The sequence below is a fragment of the Haliotis rubra genome, unplaced genomic scaffold (genome assembly GCF_003918875.1).
Source record: "Haliotis rubra isolate DU_JTF1 unplaced genomic scaffold, ASM391887v1 Scf684, whole genome shotgun sequence".
Lineage (NCBI taxonomy): Eukaryota > Metazoa > Mollusca > Gastropoda > Lepetellida > Haliotidae > Haliotis > Haliotis rubra.
In genome coordinates, this window is record NW_025767395.1 from 153,529 (window position 1) to 170,418 (window position 16,890).

At 40.4% G+C, this 16,890-nt stretch overlaps 1 protein-coding gene and 1 long non-coding RNA gene across 2 annotated transcripts in view; both read left to right on the forward strand.

Moving 5' to 3' along the window:
• LOC124258138 (cell adhesion molecule 4-like) overlaps positions 1-16,890 on the forward strand; it is a 47,491-nt gene that overhangs the window by 1,871 nt on the left and 28,730 nt on the right. The window contains exon 3 of the mRNA XM_046692211.1: positions 1,081-1,380. Coding sequence (XP_046548167.1) covers positions 1,081-1,380 — 300 coding nt within the window. The remainder of the gene's footprint in view (positions 1-1,080; positions 1,381-16,890) is intronic.
• LOC124258151 lies at positions 7,975-10,686 on the forward strand. Its single transcript, XR_006893518.1, has 3 exons — positions 7,975-8,024; positions 9,016-9,132; positions 10,145-10,686. It is a non-coding gene; the product is annotated as an uncharacterized LOC124258151 (long non-coding RNA).

The following is a 16,890-nucleotide window of genomic DNA, read 5'->3' on the forward strand; positions in this document are numbered from 1 at the left end:
ATCTTCTATTGCAGTAGAAGAACTTTAGGTGAGGTGAAATTGGGGTTTAGATAATTGTATATATGGATCCAGGTATGTGTGAGTGTCCGAGCATGCGTGCGTGTTTATGTGTGTGTATGTGTGTGTGTGTGTGTGTGTGTGTATGCATGTGTGTGTGTTATATGTATGTGTGTGTTGAAATGATGTGTGTGTGTATGCATGTGTGTGTGTGTGTATGCATGTGTGTGTTGTATGCATGTGTGTGTTGTATGCATGTGTGTGTGTGTGTGTTGTATGCATGTGTGTGCATGTGTGTGTATGTATGTGTATGTATGTGTGTGTGTGTATGCATGTGTGTGTTGTATGCATGTGTGTGTGTTGTGTATATGTGTGTTGTATGTATGTGTGTGTTATATGCATGTATGTGTGTGTGTGTTGTATGCATGTGTGTTGTATGCATGTGTGTGTGTTGTATGCATGTGTGTGTGTTGTATGCATGTGTGTGTGTTGTGTGCATGTATGTGTGTTGTATGCATGTGTGTGTTGTATATGAACTATGCTTGTTCACCGTCAAAGAAGCAGTGTCGCAGTTTAACATGGATGAGTGTATCCGAGTCGATCAGTCTTACATCTTTTAACGCCATTTGTTATAACGCACCTGGTAGTGACACCGTCGACCCTCCTCTCTCCGGAAAATACAATTAACTCGTTTCAGTAGAGGCAGCTAGTACTTGTGTGGTAACTATCATATTTAATCAACAAAACGGTTAGGAGTATTAGGATCCAGCCAACATGGATTCCCTGCTGAAACTGTGGAACACTTACTGTGGAACACTGAATGAGTGAGTGAATGAGTGAGTTTTTTTAACAATATTCCAGCATATCATGACAGATAACATCAGAAATGAGCTTCACTCATTGTACCCATGTGGGGAATCGAACCCGGGTCTTCCACGTGACGAGTGAACGCACTAACTATTTAACATTTGATAGATAATAATGATAAACAGTATATAAATACAAGTATGAAAGCATTTAGTAACATCTTGTTCAATGGCACTCGTGTTACGGTCTGAGCACATTTGTTATATTTGTTCACAGAGAAGCCAACCAGACCTACCATCACCGGACCTGCCTCACCTGTATCAGGTGAGAATGTCACCCTGACATGCTCCTCCTCCTCCCGGAGTCTGCCCCCGGACCATCCCCCACTGACCATGACCTACATCTGGAGGAGGAACAGGACCCTGGTAGAATCTGGTGATGAGTCTCCTACAGGTGGAGATGACCTGACAATAACCCACGTCAGCAGAGAGAACCAGGGAGACATCTACAGCTGCCAGGCCGTGGAGGAGGGGCTGAAGTCTAACTGGAGTCACGGACATGTACTGGATGTTCTCTGTGAGTAAGAACTTACCTTGTTTACGGTATAGGAACCTCGTGTATCTTATCTTTGAAACTGTGCTTCTGAGTGATAGTTTTGTCACAACGTTCTACTGTGAACTACTGTGAACTACTGTGTTCTGTGTAAACAAATCAGAAATGATTATTGTGAATGTTTTGATAGGAAATATAGGCAGGTCTGATTTAATGATCCATGAGTTTCAGAGGCTATCGAAAATGCTGATAGTTCCCGGCACTGTAAGCTTACCTGGATATGTTGACAAGAGTTGTGCATGCTATATCTGGGGTTAGGCGTCTGACTTTGTGTGCAAGCTATTAGGTACCTGACTCTGAGGATGTGGGTTCGAATCCCGGATTGGACTCAACCCAAAAGTACTAGAATTTGTACTTTACTAAGAAAGTGTAATCCCAAATATAACATGTTACATGGCCACTTTCTAAATTGTATTGTGTAGTCATAAGAGTTGTACATGTCAACAGAGTGCGTGAGTGAGTTACAACGGTGTTCCAGTTGTAGTCTGTACTTATTATGTGAGGAAAGCATAAATTGATATTGGTCTGAGACGTTTACCATTTTGTGAATCCAAGAACACAGGCCAAGCCAAGCAGCATGTCTTCATTCATGTCCACAAGCAAACTGCACTTATATGTCAGAAACAGCGTTCTTAGCTGACCATCTCACATGCATTCCAGATGAACCTGACCAGATACAGTTTGACGGCACAAGTGACAAGCTGGAGGTAGAAGAAGGGAAACCTGCAGCTGTGAGATGTTCTGCTGACTGTAACCCTGCCTGTACTGTAACCTGGTGGAACATCTCCAGACAGATGGTGATTACAGGACAGGGGGAGGCTGTGTTGTCTATACCAGCTGTAGATGTACCTGTGTCTGTACTATACACGTGTCACGTCAACAACACACATGGGAGTGCATCACGGAACCTGACGCTGGAGGTCTTCTGTAAGTCAACACTTCAGCAATAGAATCTGTAATATACAACCTATTTGGGGGATGACGCCTGTTGGGACGGCCCCCTTTTCGTACACCTGATCCTGCTGGAACACCTTCTGGAACACCTGCTAGAACACCTAGAGATTTAAAGTAATCAAAGACCCTTTAGATGGCACTCAAAGATTAAAAAAATAATTAACCATTTGAAACCGTAATATTGATGAAGAATTTAATTTTCACTATGATCTGATGCATTTTCACTCCAATGATTCTTAACTTTCAGATTCTCCAAATATCCCAAATCTTTCCGTTTATTCGAAAAAATCAATTAGAAACCGAGCCCTACAGAATACAGTGCTCCTGAAACTCTATTTATATGAGGAATATAATTTGACACTTTTCGTTAGATATTTCCGTTTCTTCACCCTGCACAAATGAGAACACTGATGTTACCGACATTGCATGTCCTCCTGTGGAACTGATGTTGACAATGACGTTGTTGTTGGGGATGTACAACGTACCTCATCAACCACTTACAAAGCGTGGCACGGAGAGGTTATTTCAGATGAACATCGCAAGTGTCAACCCATTTAATATGTTTTGAATCGGGTTAGAACCTGCCGAACAGGCTTGATCTTACATGACTATACTTGTATGCATACTGTACTGAATATTGTCCATGCTAAATGTTTCAGCACGTGGAGTTACTGAATCTAGTGTCGTTACTATCGTCCCCGTGGCTGCTGTCTGTTCCGTCCTGATCGTGGTCATCGCCGTTGTCGTCATCGTTGTTGTTTGTAGAAAACAGAGACGTGGAGGTAATACGGTGTGATGTGAGAGTGAATGACGATAACCCGAGAGTCACGTAAAGTTGTCTCTCTCAGAAGCACTCCTTTCGCACTTTCGTTCAGCAATTACAAATACTGATCTCACTTAATAGCGTGTTGCGCTTCATATATTAACTTCATGCTCATGTTTACATCACGCAATCGATGTGTGTGTTCAGTGTATCGTCACCCGGAAATAGTTGGCTCCATAGAATAGCAAGGCCAATGCTTTCAAATGAACAGTTACACAATGATAGTGCATAAGAAAGATAGACACGTTCTTTTATGTGAGTGAGTATGGTTTTACGCCGCTGTTAGCAATATTTCCCCAATATCACGGCAGGGGACACCAGAAATTGGCTTCACACATTGTACTTAAGTGCGGCATCGAACCCGGGTCTTTGGCCTGACGAGCGGACTATTTAACCACTAGTCTACCCCACCGTCCCTTCCTATATATATACACATGTACTTAATTATATATGACAGTGTGGGGCAATGCTTTGGGTGAGGTAGGCGGGGAGGGCAGGGCTGGATGGTTACTTCAGAATACGTTGTACCCCCACAACTGATATATACCAATACTGACCAGCAAAAGAAACGCAATTCAAAAAATCAAAACTCATACTGAATCTCGATTCGTCTTAAAAGATGACATCATCCCACCTTCGTTGTCCAGAACAGAACAGAACTTTTACTACGCTCAGGCTGGGGTACTCGACATAACAGGTACAAATAAATATACAGTTGAGAATACATAGGATGGCGGGATGGTTTACAAGGAAGATTGTACAGTTTTCATGACAGTACTACAAAATATACACAGTTTTTTTAAACACTAATTCGTTTACAGTTTAACAATGCGTTAAATCTTAAAACATTGGGTTTTTCAACATAATGGTTTGGGATATAAGTTTTCCTATGATGTTTAAAGAAAGGGCAGAGAAAAATGTAGTGAAATTCATCGCCAACATCACACGTGTAGCAGAGGTTACACATTCTTTCTTCAAGTGGAATTTACTTCTATATGTAAACGATGGCAGGAAGTTCTAAACAAGAGAAATTTAAGAGCCAAGGAGAAAGGGATATATGTGAGATATTTATCAAAGACAAGTTCAGATTTGAATACGCGATACATGGTACCCTTAGAAGAATTCGAAATCTCTGCGCGCCATGTTTGGGTTGCTATATCATCTAAGCCTTAGGAGATAATAGTTGTAATTTCATTGAGAAAGACAGCTTGTTGACTTACCCAGCAGATGCTTTAGCCTGTTTCATTAAATACGGCTTCCACGGATTTTATCCATTTTTGGTTGCTATTGTTTATGCAGGCTTCATTATATAACATTTGGTATACAATTGTTGACAGCTTTTGTTATTTACCAGATAGGAGTCTATCCCAGAAATATTCCATGCGACATTTGATAGAGTTATTTAGGGGTACCCTTCCAAGTTTTCCATATAGCATTATAATGACGGACTTCTCTTAACGGGAATGAATTTGCGTAAAAAGTTTACGTGAATTGATTCTATAGATATACAGTTTTCAAAACCCCATATTTCGCAGTCGTATAACAGAGTTGGCTTAACCATGGTGACCTCGATTTGTCACCCAACGGCGCCGTTCCAGTCGATGTCTGTTGGTGAGGATTGGTCCACGGTAAGGTCGACAGCAATGTAAGCCTGCTGCTAGGAGTCTTGAACGCACAGTTCTTTCGCTGATAGGACGCCCCATAGACCCAATCACGGCATTAACAGTGTTTACTGCCGCCTGCAGACGGTTCCGGAGGTGCTGAAGTGGGATTATCTGGTCCTGTCTTTGTGCCGTCACACGGGGGTGTACCGGACCGGGTGCGATCAGTTTCCACTACCCGTTGCTGCAGACGAGTTATTGTCGAAGGGTGCACCTGAAAATGTCGGTCTACACGAACTTGTCGAACTCCAGCATTCAGCATGCCTATTGCTTGGTGTCTCTCCATTTCACTTACACGTGGCATGTTGCGGTGAAATGACAGCATTACGACACTGCCTGCATTTGTAGCCCTACGTCCACACTCTGCACGTGTGTCATGCATTTCATCCTTGCTTGTTTCTCCCTAATGATTTGGAACACCATCCTGCATGGTGAATGCTTTATCATCACCACATCATACTTGTCTTAAAGTATCAAACCCAAACTGAAGCTGAAAAAGTACAATTTTCATGAATTCTGATTTGCGTCTCTATTGGTGGTCAGTATATCAACACATATACAAACGTTAAGCAATACTAATATGTTTTTAGATGTAATGTCTTTACTATAACTGTAAAACATAAATAATACTTCGGTATGTAGCATCTGATGTCCATTTCCACCCAGTTACTCAGTAAAACGTTATCTGGCAAGCATTTCACTATATATTGACATGTTATACATTTTCAAATGATCATTTTGTCCTATTTATACTTCCCTATATCATATTTTTCACGTCCGTGTGGTGGATTTTGTTGAAATGTAAAGATGTCCTTGATGGTGTCTATTAGTATTCATTCAGGAAGTAAATGTGGGGAAATTGAATCTGAGACCAGCCTTTAAGGAAGAGTTTATAGTGAGTGAATATGAGCAATATCACGACGGGGACACCGAAATGGGCTTCAGATATTGTACCCATGTGGGGAATCGAACCCAGGTGTTCGGTGTGAAGAGTTTATACCCTTAAGACACACTATTATTGAGATCATATGCAAAACCTTGCACACCCATAAATAGAGTGAAAATTGAATATCTATGTCATAAGACTTAGATGAGAAGTTAGATGTAAATTACTTAAAACTGTGGTGGTATCTACTTGACATGTTCTTTTCTGTGTGTTTCAGTCCAACATAGACTCTTTTCACTTCTCTTATATAACCGTGAAGATGTATTTGAACAGCCTGAGAAATATGAATAATTTCTCTTTTATTACCGTCAAGACGCTTGAACGGCATTTGAGATATGAATCCATAGTGTGCACACATTTACATATTTAGCTTTCAGTGAGTGAGTGAGGATGTTTACGCCGCTTTTAGCAATATCCCAGCAATATCCCAGCGGGAGACACTTTAACCACTAGTCTTACCATCCCAACAAGGACTTCAGGACACCAGTGTTACTTAGCTGACAGTCACATATCGTTCTACAAATTTCAAGTTATTTATTTCAACTTCAAAGGTGTGCAAGTATACGAGCAATTCGTTTATCATATATTTTTCATCTAACATTTTGCATCTACACAATTATATCTTTCAGGAAGGGGAGACATTCATAGTCGGTGAGTATCTACTATCCAGTGGGTAAGGCAAATGGGTAAATTTAAACTTAGTAGTAGGTGCTCTTTTTCAAGGCTGTTGGGTAAACAGTTGGCAGTATGTGCTATCCTTCAAGGCTATTGGGTGAACAGTTGGCAGTATCTGCTATCCAGATGCGACGGCTGTTGGGCAAACAGTTGGCAGTATATGTTATCCTTCAAGGCTATTTGGTAAACAGTTGGCAGTATCTGCTATCCAGATGCGACGGCTGTTGGGTAAACAGTTGCCAGTGTGTGCTATCCTTCCAGGCTATGGGGTGAACAGTTGGCAGTATCTGCTATCCTTCCAGGTTATTGCGTAAATAGTTGACAGTATTTGCAATCTACTTTCTACATTTCTCCCCCCCCCCCCCCAGCGTTGTCACATACATCCTTGACGCAGAAACAGAAGGGGGGCTACCAGGAGATAGAAGGTTGGTGTTGTACGTCATCGTAGACCCTTAAACGTCCCATGAATTAGTTCAGATAAATAGGCCATAGCGAATTATGAAATGGGCAATGGTATGTACCTTAAACAGTCTTGGAATGTTATCTGTCAACATAGAAAAACTAAAGGCCTATCATAACTATTAGCTCCGAGTGACCTTGGGCGTTGGGGTAGCCCAGTGGTTAAAGTGTTAAAGCCGAAGGCCCGGGTTCGATTTCTGATATGGGATCAATGTGTCAGGCCTATTTGTTGTGTCCCCTGCCGTGATATTGCTGTAACATTGCTAAAAGTCGCGTAAAAGCCAACTCACTCACTCACTGACTGGCCTTCTATTGAAACTTGTATCGGAAGCTGTCCTTATATCGCGTCTACGGTGCTAGATCAGGACCCTTATTCTCGAAACGTTCGTAGCCCTAAGAATTCTTAATTTTGATAGTAGCCAATGTGTTAAGAATGGAATTAAGAAGTTCGTAGGACTTAAGAAGTTTCGAGAATTGCTAGCCAGTGCACTATATTCAAACATGTACGGATATGTGATCGGTGCACAATAATACAGGCATCTGTGATTAACCTTGCAGTTGTATGTATAATTAACTGCTGAACATTGTCACTTTCAGAGAGACGATACGTTCATCAGCGGTGAGTATCTTCATCAATCTTCAAGTAGGATGAATAAATATTTCATCTCACACAGTGATACATAGCTGAAGATCTGATATAGAATTGATCCTCAGCAACCCATGGTTGTCGTCAAAGTTGACAAAAGTGATACCGTGGTCAGGCTCGCTGACTTGGTTGACTCATATCATCGTATCCCAATTGCGTAGATCGATGCTTATGCTGTTGAGCACTGGATTGTCTGGTCCACACTCGATTATTTACAGACCGCCGCCATATAGCTGGAATATTGCTGAGTGCGGCGTCAAACAACAAACAAACCGACATAGTTATCAGAGCAAAACTATGCACGATTCGGAGCGATGTACATTGAGAGTGTGTCACAGCTGTATAATTTCCTTTCATTTTACTCAAGTTTAATACTCATTTTTATCAGCTTGGTTTCGTATCACAGGGAAGACGAAAACGACGGGAGCTACCAGGAAATAGAAGGTTGGTGTCTAAAGGTTAACTACAAGCTTGATGTGTAACGGCTGTGAAACGCGAACTGTGAGTGTATGGTACTGATATGTCGATTGAATGTAGCTGAATCCCAAAAGCCTGGAATAGGAGTCGTGTCTAAAACCCATATACATCCGATATAAGTCAAATCGTCAAGGTTACGGTGTAATATTTCAAAGAAAGGGAAAAATACCGATTATATGATTTAAAATACCCATCATAGAATAGTTAACATACTGTACATAAACGTTTCCTAAGTCAAATTCGTTTATATTATATATATAATACTTATGACACTTCTTAATTTCCATGTACATAACCAGGATTCGGTGATATGCCATGTTGGGGAAACAGATCCACTGGCTTGTACAGCTGTAACGGTCACACTTCCCGTCATACATCAAGAATGATTCTTCCATCTTCATTGCTTGCTTCCTTTGTTGCGTTATGCGATGTAGACAGGGTTCCAGTAGCGCATAAAGAATCGTAGTTTCTTTGAAAAAGTAGACACAAATAGTATTTCGCCCTCATGTCCTAAAGCCAGTATCTATGCACTGAAAGGAATAAGGAATATTAACGACGAATATTTCATGTTTCAAACACGATGTAGACAGGACTCTGTTAGCTTATAAAAAGGATCGATGTTTCATTAAAAAAAAGACACACACAAAACCCCAGAACTTCCTCTATTTCCTCCTAATGTCCTAAAACCAGTATGTATGCATTGAAATATAAAGACTATTAACGACAAATCTCTTATGTTTCAAATACGATGTAGACAGGATGCTGTTATGGTATAAATGGCAGTTTCTTTCACAAAAACAGAACTCCCTCTATTTTCTCCTTATGTTTTAAAACCAATATATGCAATAAAACGAACAAGGAATATTAACAGAACATTTCTTATCATTCAAATACGTCTCTGCGTTCTCATATGAATTACCATACTATTTACATATGTGTTAACTGTGTGTTATATCAGAAGGTGATGACAACGTCGACGACATCGTCCCCATCGTAGCTGTCTACTCCATTATGCTCACTGCTGTGGCAGTTGTGGTGGCAGCAGTTACTATTCTTGTCTGCAAGGACGTAAAAGGTACGATGAATACATGAATCGTTTTGAATGCAATGTAAGTTTCAATCCCTCCTCCACTCCCCAACACTCTTCAACCAACACGAACTTACACCAAAGTTAAGAACCAGGTCAGAGCTGGTCCTCTACAACCTATTTGCAAGCTTGTTATAACAGGTGAGAAACGCTGGCTGATTATGGCCATGCATGTATATCCCAATTGCGTAAATCGATGCTCATTATATCAATCACTGGGTTTTCTTGTCAAGTCTTCATTGTTTCAGACAATCGTAATATAGCTGGAATATTGCTGAATGCAGCGTTAAACAGCAAACAGGCATGTCTGTAGTTCACCTTCATATGCAGAAATGTTTTTTTTCCATTTTTTTTGTAAACGCTGTTTTGATTCAGGAATTTGGGCAGTCGGGAGCCAAGTGGTTAAGGCGTTCACGCCAAAGACCTAGGTTCGATTCCCCACATGAGTACACTGTGTGAAGCCCTATTTATAGTGTTCTGGTTTTGGTGATGATGGACTGTGCTAACAGCGACTCAGTCACTAACTGTTATTCAGTAAATGGAAACGTGGACGAATCTTTCCGTTTAGAAACTTACAAGTTTGTCTTTTGCTTTATTTGCAGAAAACCAGGACAGAAGGTACATAAGTTTATTGTTTCAACTTAAGTGCTGGAGTTAGTTATGGTAATAACCAGTTAACAAACCCTCATATATGTGTCAAGTTGCAATCTCCTGTGTTAAACACCATTTACTCAACTTACCCCAGAAAACTAGACCCTAACTGAATAAACGAAGCCCGTATAGATTATCTGTGGAAATGACGGAGAAAGTAGCAATTGGATCTATGTGACAAATGTACGATTTGTTAAGAAAGGATTGCAATCTGTGATCACTGTTGAGGTCTTTTTAAGGATTTCCAATCCATTTATGATTTCTGTTCCACGCTGCATGAAAGCAAAATACATACACTTCTGTGCAAGACAACTTTATCTGCAATGTAAGCGTAATGTTGTAATTACAGATGTGGTGAATATCTTACTGTGATGGCAGAGAGATTGTCCCGTGACTTCAGTGATGTACCTTGTGCTTCCAACAACGACGGGGATGTCTTACCCCTACATGATTACGAGCGACTTCTGAGGGAAGAGTTCCACATCTACACGTCTCTCCACCCTTCAACTTCCTAACTCAGAACCACATCACCAGGTGAAGCCAAAACTGACGGTACAGTTCCTCATCTACGTCTCTCCACTCTTCATCGTCCTCCATCGAGGACCACAGTACCAGGTGAAGCCTATACTGACGATACTGTTCCTCATCTACACGTCTCTCAACCCTTCATCGTCCCCCACAGAAGTCTAATCTGACGGTACAGTTCCTCATCTACACGACTCTCCACCCTTCATCGTCCCCCTCATAGGACCACAGTACCAGATGAAGCCTAATCTGATGGTACAGTTCCTCATCTACATGTCTCTCCACCCTTCATTCTCCTCTGCAGAGGACCAAGGCACCAGTAGGGCATGAACTGATGGTACAGTTCGTCATCTATACGTCTCTTCACCCTTCATTGTCCCCAACAGACGATCACGGGACCACAGTACGGGGTGCAGCCTCGAGTGAGGCAACAGTTTATGCAGACGATATTGTCTTTGTATCTTTCTACAGACGATATTGTGTTTATAGTTTTATACAGACGATGTTTTCTTTTTTCGCTGTAGGCTGACCATATTCTCTTTATAGCTTTATGCTGACGATATTTTCTTTGTCGTTTAATGCAAACGATATTTTCTTTGTCGTTTTATGCAGGCAACATTTTCTTTGTCGTTTAATGCAAACGATATTTTCTTTGTCGTTTTATGCAGGCGAAATTTTCTTTGTCGTTTTATGCAGACAATATTTTCTTAATAGCTTTATGCAGACGATATTTTCTTTGTCACTGTATGCAGACGATATTTTCTTTGTCGGTTTATGCAGACGATACTTTCTTTGTCACTTTATGCAGACAATATTTTCTTTGTCACTTTATGCAGACGATACGTCACTTTATGCAGATGACATTTTCTTTGTCACTTTATGCAGATGATATTTTCTTTGTCACTTTATGCTGACGATATTTTCTTTGTCACTTTATGCAGACGATATGTTCTTTGTCGCGTTATGCGGACGATGTTTTCTTTTTCACTTTATGCAAGTGATATTGTCTTCGTAGCTCCAGACGAACAATCCTTACATCCTTACAATGTATGTAAGACTGTGTACCTAGCTGGTGTGATAGTGGCTAATATTGATTACTGTTAAACAGACATTTGTAATAGCATGTTTTGATAAACGTTCTAACGTTCTAAATATTATAATCTTATCGTAAAGCGAATAGTTCTTATGTTAGTGTACAGTTAATTATATAGGTGAGTCTAGGTATAGATGAACGGAGATTTTGGTATCGATGAAAAAGAGTGGCTTTACTTTGTATTATATGTTATCTGATGTTGTGTTGCGACATCTTAGTAAACTTATTATTATGATTATTTTTTGTCTTCTTCTTGCATTGATCCTTCCGTAAACCTTACCAGGAACATATGATTGTGTGTTCCAACGCCAGAATGGTTGCATTTTCATTCAGTTGTTCGCCCCACAAGTGTTTGAGTAAGTGAATTAAAAGTTTACATAAGATCGACAATAGTGCAGCCATTTCGAGATGAGAATAATTTAGGTATACATTCTATTCAAGTCTCACTATTCATAAGTACAATATGGTCATGTCAATTGTCAATCCATATATTGTAAAAAAACGATTTTTTATATACACAGTACAATGAATCTTAGAGATTCAGTCCTATGCCAATAATATCATATTTACTTTTTTACATTTTTTGTAAAATAACGTACTGTCTTATTCATTAAATATACACATGTATGTATCGCTCTGTAATCCTGAAATGTAGGCCTATGGCCTCCACTACAAAAGAAATAAAGATTGAAGATATTATCATTGCATATTTGTCCACAAAATACAGTAAAACAGTGAGGTACGTATCACAGTTTAGTTTTACCACAACGGCTACCGCATGATTGTTCTGCCCAACATTGTTACTTATGTCACCATCGTGCACGTGCATTTTGACCAATGTCCAACAATTACTTTTTTCACGTTTTGAAGAATGCACGATTCGGGCGAAGTTTTCGGACACCTTGGTTTTTATTGGGAGCATGTTATATTTGGGCGAATGTTTTCTGCTTGGGTTTTTATGCAATTGCCTTAAAAGTGGTAACTTTCTTTTGCCCGATAGTTTAGTCCTTGAACGGCATTTAGAAGACTGCATGACACGCTGACCATGCGACCTGTGACAAAGGTACTGGAACTGTTGATGTAGGATTTTCCTTCTTTTCCCAATGGTGCTAGTAGTTTGGCAAGATGCTGGGCTGTGATGTAGCAGACTGAGACCCTGGAGCATACACGTGTTCTGACTTTGACTGGATCTTTATGTGTGCCCCAGTGTGTACTTCAGTGTGCTATAATCATTGGCTTCGCCTTACTATTCTTACCTTTGTCCAGTTTCGGGTAAATCTTGTATGGAAAGATTAAAGATAATAAAATGGATGTTACTAGTTCGATACAAAATACATCTTGGGTACTCGATTTGCTGACATTTTCAAGGCCAAGTTACAGGCGAATCTATCTCATGTGTTGAAAGTATATATACTCTCCCCAAGAAACACATCATGAAAATTGCAATTTTATGTAGCAATGAATTAAAACGTGATTCATGTTACTAAAGGTTTTGCTCTGTGTATGAGTCCCCTTGGTGTTTATGTTTTGAAACATCACAACAAAACGCACCATCCGTAAAATACCCGTATTTAACAACATGGTTTTCAATTTCGGCGTGTAGTGTCACAGAATACAGAATTCACATGCAATGCACGTCAGATAGTCTCAATGATGGGTATAAAAGCTTGATCGCTGTCTGTCGATTATTCACTGTATTTGGAATATTGTTGACGAACGCAAAAGGCCACGTCTAAGTGAAGCCAACCGTCATATCGCCATTGGTGTGCTTGAAGCTGGCCAGTCTCAACGTGCAGTTGCCCGACTCATGAATGTTAACCAAAGCACCAAAGAGGCTGGTTTACGTGCCAGAAGACCTAACATCGTCGACATCGAGTTCAATGGTGCACCAACGTTTAGACATGGAACCTACCGAATTGGCGTAGAATCTGGCTCAGTGATGAATCACGATTTCTATTGGAACGACGCGATGGAAGAATGCGGGTGTACAGACGTCGACGTGAACGTTTCGCCGACGCTTGCGTTCCCCAGGTGGACGTATTCGGCCGGGGGAGTGTTATGATGTGGGGAGCGATCACCTGCCGTAGGAGAAGTGATTTGGTGATGATCCAGGGCAACCTGACAGCTCAACGGTACTGTGACGAAAGCCTACGCCCACACCTCCTTCCAATCATTGATCGCCAGAGGTAGTTGTTTCAACAGGACAATGCCAGGCCCCACACAGCACGTCACACTAGAGACTTCCTCTAGAACCACAACATCAATGTGCTCCCCTGGACCTCAAGATCACCGGACTTAAACCTGATCGAACATCTGTGGGATGCCCTGGACAGATGGGTGCCACGCCGTAACCCTCAGCCACAGACACTTCAGCAACTCGCACAGGCACTACAGGCAGAGTGGGCTGCGATATGGGCAACGCGAGATTCTGAGACTTATTCGTTCGATGCCGAGGCGATGCCGTGCAGTTCTGGATGCCCATGGTGGTCACACGAGGTATTGCGCCACCACATGTCTCCATGTGACACTGAAACTGACTTTCCTCGATTTGGTGCCAAAGACGGATAAGTCTGCATTCCCAGTGTGCAATTTCGCTATATTTCATTAACTCATAAAGCCTACAAGATTTTTTAAAATAAACATAAAAATACAGTTGAAATTCCAATATGCGTTTCTTTTTTGGGAGAGTATATAACCTGATAAATATCCATTTTGATATGGCCACCTTTAGGAATTGTCACACGTCATGCTCTTGATATATTCCTTGTGATACTCATGTAAGTGAATATAAAACATTAAAATCATAATGGAAAGATGTCTGTAATTAGAAGAGAGTAGATAATGAGAATAGTCTAAGAGATAAAACTTCAGGATGTCAGTTAATTTAAATACTTGAGATCTGTTGAAGGAAATAAAGCATGTCTTGAATTGTAAAACTAAACAATTATTTGATCTAACGACTGGCTTAAATATGTTGAAAATGCGGTAATGAGTCTACTAATCTGAGAGAGAAAATAACTAGAAACTTGAATAAAAACAATGCCTGAAAATATGGTGACCATGACAACCCCACTAATATGAATATTGTCACTAAATTCTTAGTTATTTGTTTGTTGTGATTGTGTGAACCGACACTAACGACCACATCAGTACCTAGTGTAGCCACCCCTCACACGAAAAACATGTGCCCATGCCCACCTAAAAGTTGTTCCCAGGGATTCATATCTGGCTGCTGAGCAGATCCCCCATGTGCGAAAAAATCCAACACTATCCTTCGATGACGACTGAATTCAAATGGAATAAACGTCACCTAGCACATGTTCAGAACGAGAATAATGACGTCACACTGTGAAATAATTTCACTTGCGAAAGAATGATTTACAGTTGCAACGTCATGGTTTTTGAGAAGTTCTTTGATCTTATCTTGTTTACATCGTGATTATTGCCTCGAAAATGCACAAATATGACTAAAATGTTTTTGGTGTGGAGGGTTACACATAGTATGTGTAGTGAGTAGTAAGTCCAGTGACGTCACTCATTCATAACGTTGGATTATGTATCAATGCCCCGATACAATGAGAAAGGACGAAATATGCATCGATTTGATCCCAAAGTGGTAAGATTTTAGGGTGTGTAAGAAACAGATTACTGTACTCGTTGTAAGATAAATGAAGTCTGACAAACACTCGTTTAGTTTCTTTTGAGGCCCGGGATAGAATTGATCTTCAGCAACCCATGCTTGTCGTAAGAGGCGACTAACAGGATCGCTTGACACATGTCATCCTATCTAAATTGCAAAGATCGATGCTGATGATGTTGATCACTGGATTGTCTGATCATTTACAGACTGGAAAAGCTGGAATATTGCAAAGGGCGACGTTAAAGAATGAAAACTTGGTGTGATCTCAAAAGTAACGTTTACATCTTGATGTGCAGTGCTAAAGAGTAAATACGGGTACATATGAGAGTGAATGAGTGAGTGAGTGAATATCTTTTTACGCCACTTTTCGCCATTTTTCAGCAATACTATGGCGGGGGATATCAGAAATGGTCTTCACACATTGTACCCATGGGGGGAATCGAACCCGGGTCTTCGGCGTGACGAGCGGACTCTTTAACCACTTGGCTACCACAGAGCAGACAGACCCAGCACGCATGACAACATAGTGTTCAATGTTCGACTGCCCAATGATAACGACACTAGTGTTTCAACAAGCAAGGACATGATTCACAGAGTAGACAAACCCAGCAGTGCCAAGTAAACTCATCACAACATAGTATTCAATATTCAACTGCCCAATAGCAACGACCCGGCGTATTCACTACTGTTTCAACAAGCAAGGACATGGTTCATGTGACAGGGAAATAGTGTCAAGTGAAACTACACGAACATCAACAGCTCAGATCTGTCAGTGTTAACCAGCTGCTGACTATGTTTCTGTTTTACACGGTGACAGGAGTACTTCATGTGTGTGGTATGTATATCTGTCTTCGAAAATGGCCAACCTTGTGACTGTTTTCTCAAGTAATACGGGATATTCTGTCAGTAATCGTACGTAATGATGACTGGTATTTTTTTACGTGCAGGTCAGTACATGAACTTATCACGCCAGTTTTTAATATGTTTTATTTTCATATAGCGCCTAGTATCAATCTGTCTAGTTGCTCGCTGGACGCTGAATCACAATCTGATTATTATTACCCAGGATAACCCAAGATGCCTGTAAGGCGTTAGAAGGTTAATAGTCAAATGACTTATCTCACCGGGTAACCAGTTTCTGCTGTACCCAGTTTCGGCAATTTTGAACAAACACACTTACCTCAGGTGAGACCACATGTTAGTATGTGATATGTTAGTATGTTCAGCGTAGTCTAGATCACATGTTAGTATATGATATGTTAGTATGTTCAGCGTAGTGTAGACCACATGTTAGTATATGATATGTTAGTTTGTTCAGCGTAGTGTAGATCACATGTTAGTATATCATATGTTAGTATGTTCAGCGTAGTGGAGACCACATGATAGTATATGATATGTTAGTATGTTCAGCGTAGTGTAGATAACATGTTAGAATATGATATGTTAGTATGTTCAGCGTAGTGTAGACCACATGTTAGTATATGATATGTTAGTATGTTGAGCGTAATGTAGATCACATGTTAGTATATGATATGTTAGGATGTTCAGCGTAGTGTAGACCACATGTTAGTATATGATATGTTAGTATGTTCAGCGTAGTGTAGATCACATGTTAGTATATGATATGTTAGTATGTTCAGCGTAGTGTAGACCACATGTTAGTATATGATATGTTAGTATGTTCAGCGTAGTGTACATCACATGTTAGTATATGACATGTTAGTATGTTCAGCGTAATGTAGATCACATGTTAGTATATGATATGTTAGTATGTTCAGCGTAGTGTAGACCACATGTTAGTATATGGTATGTTAGTATGTTCAGCTTAGTGTAGATC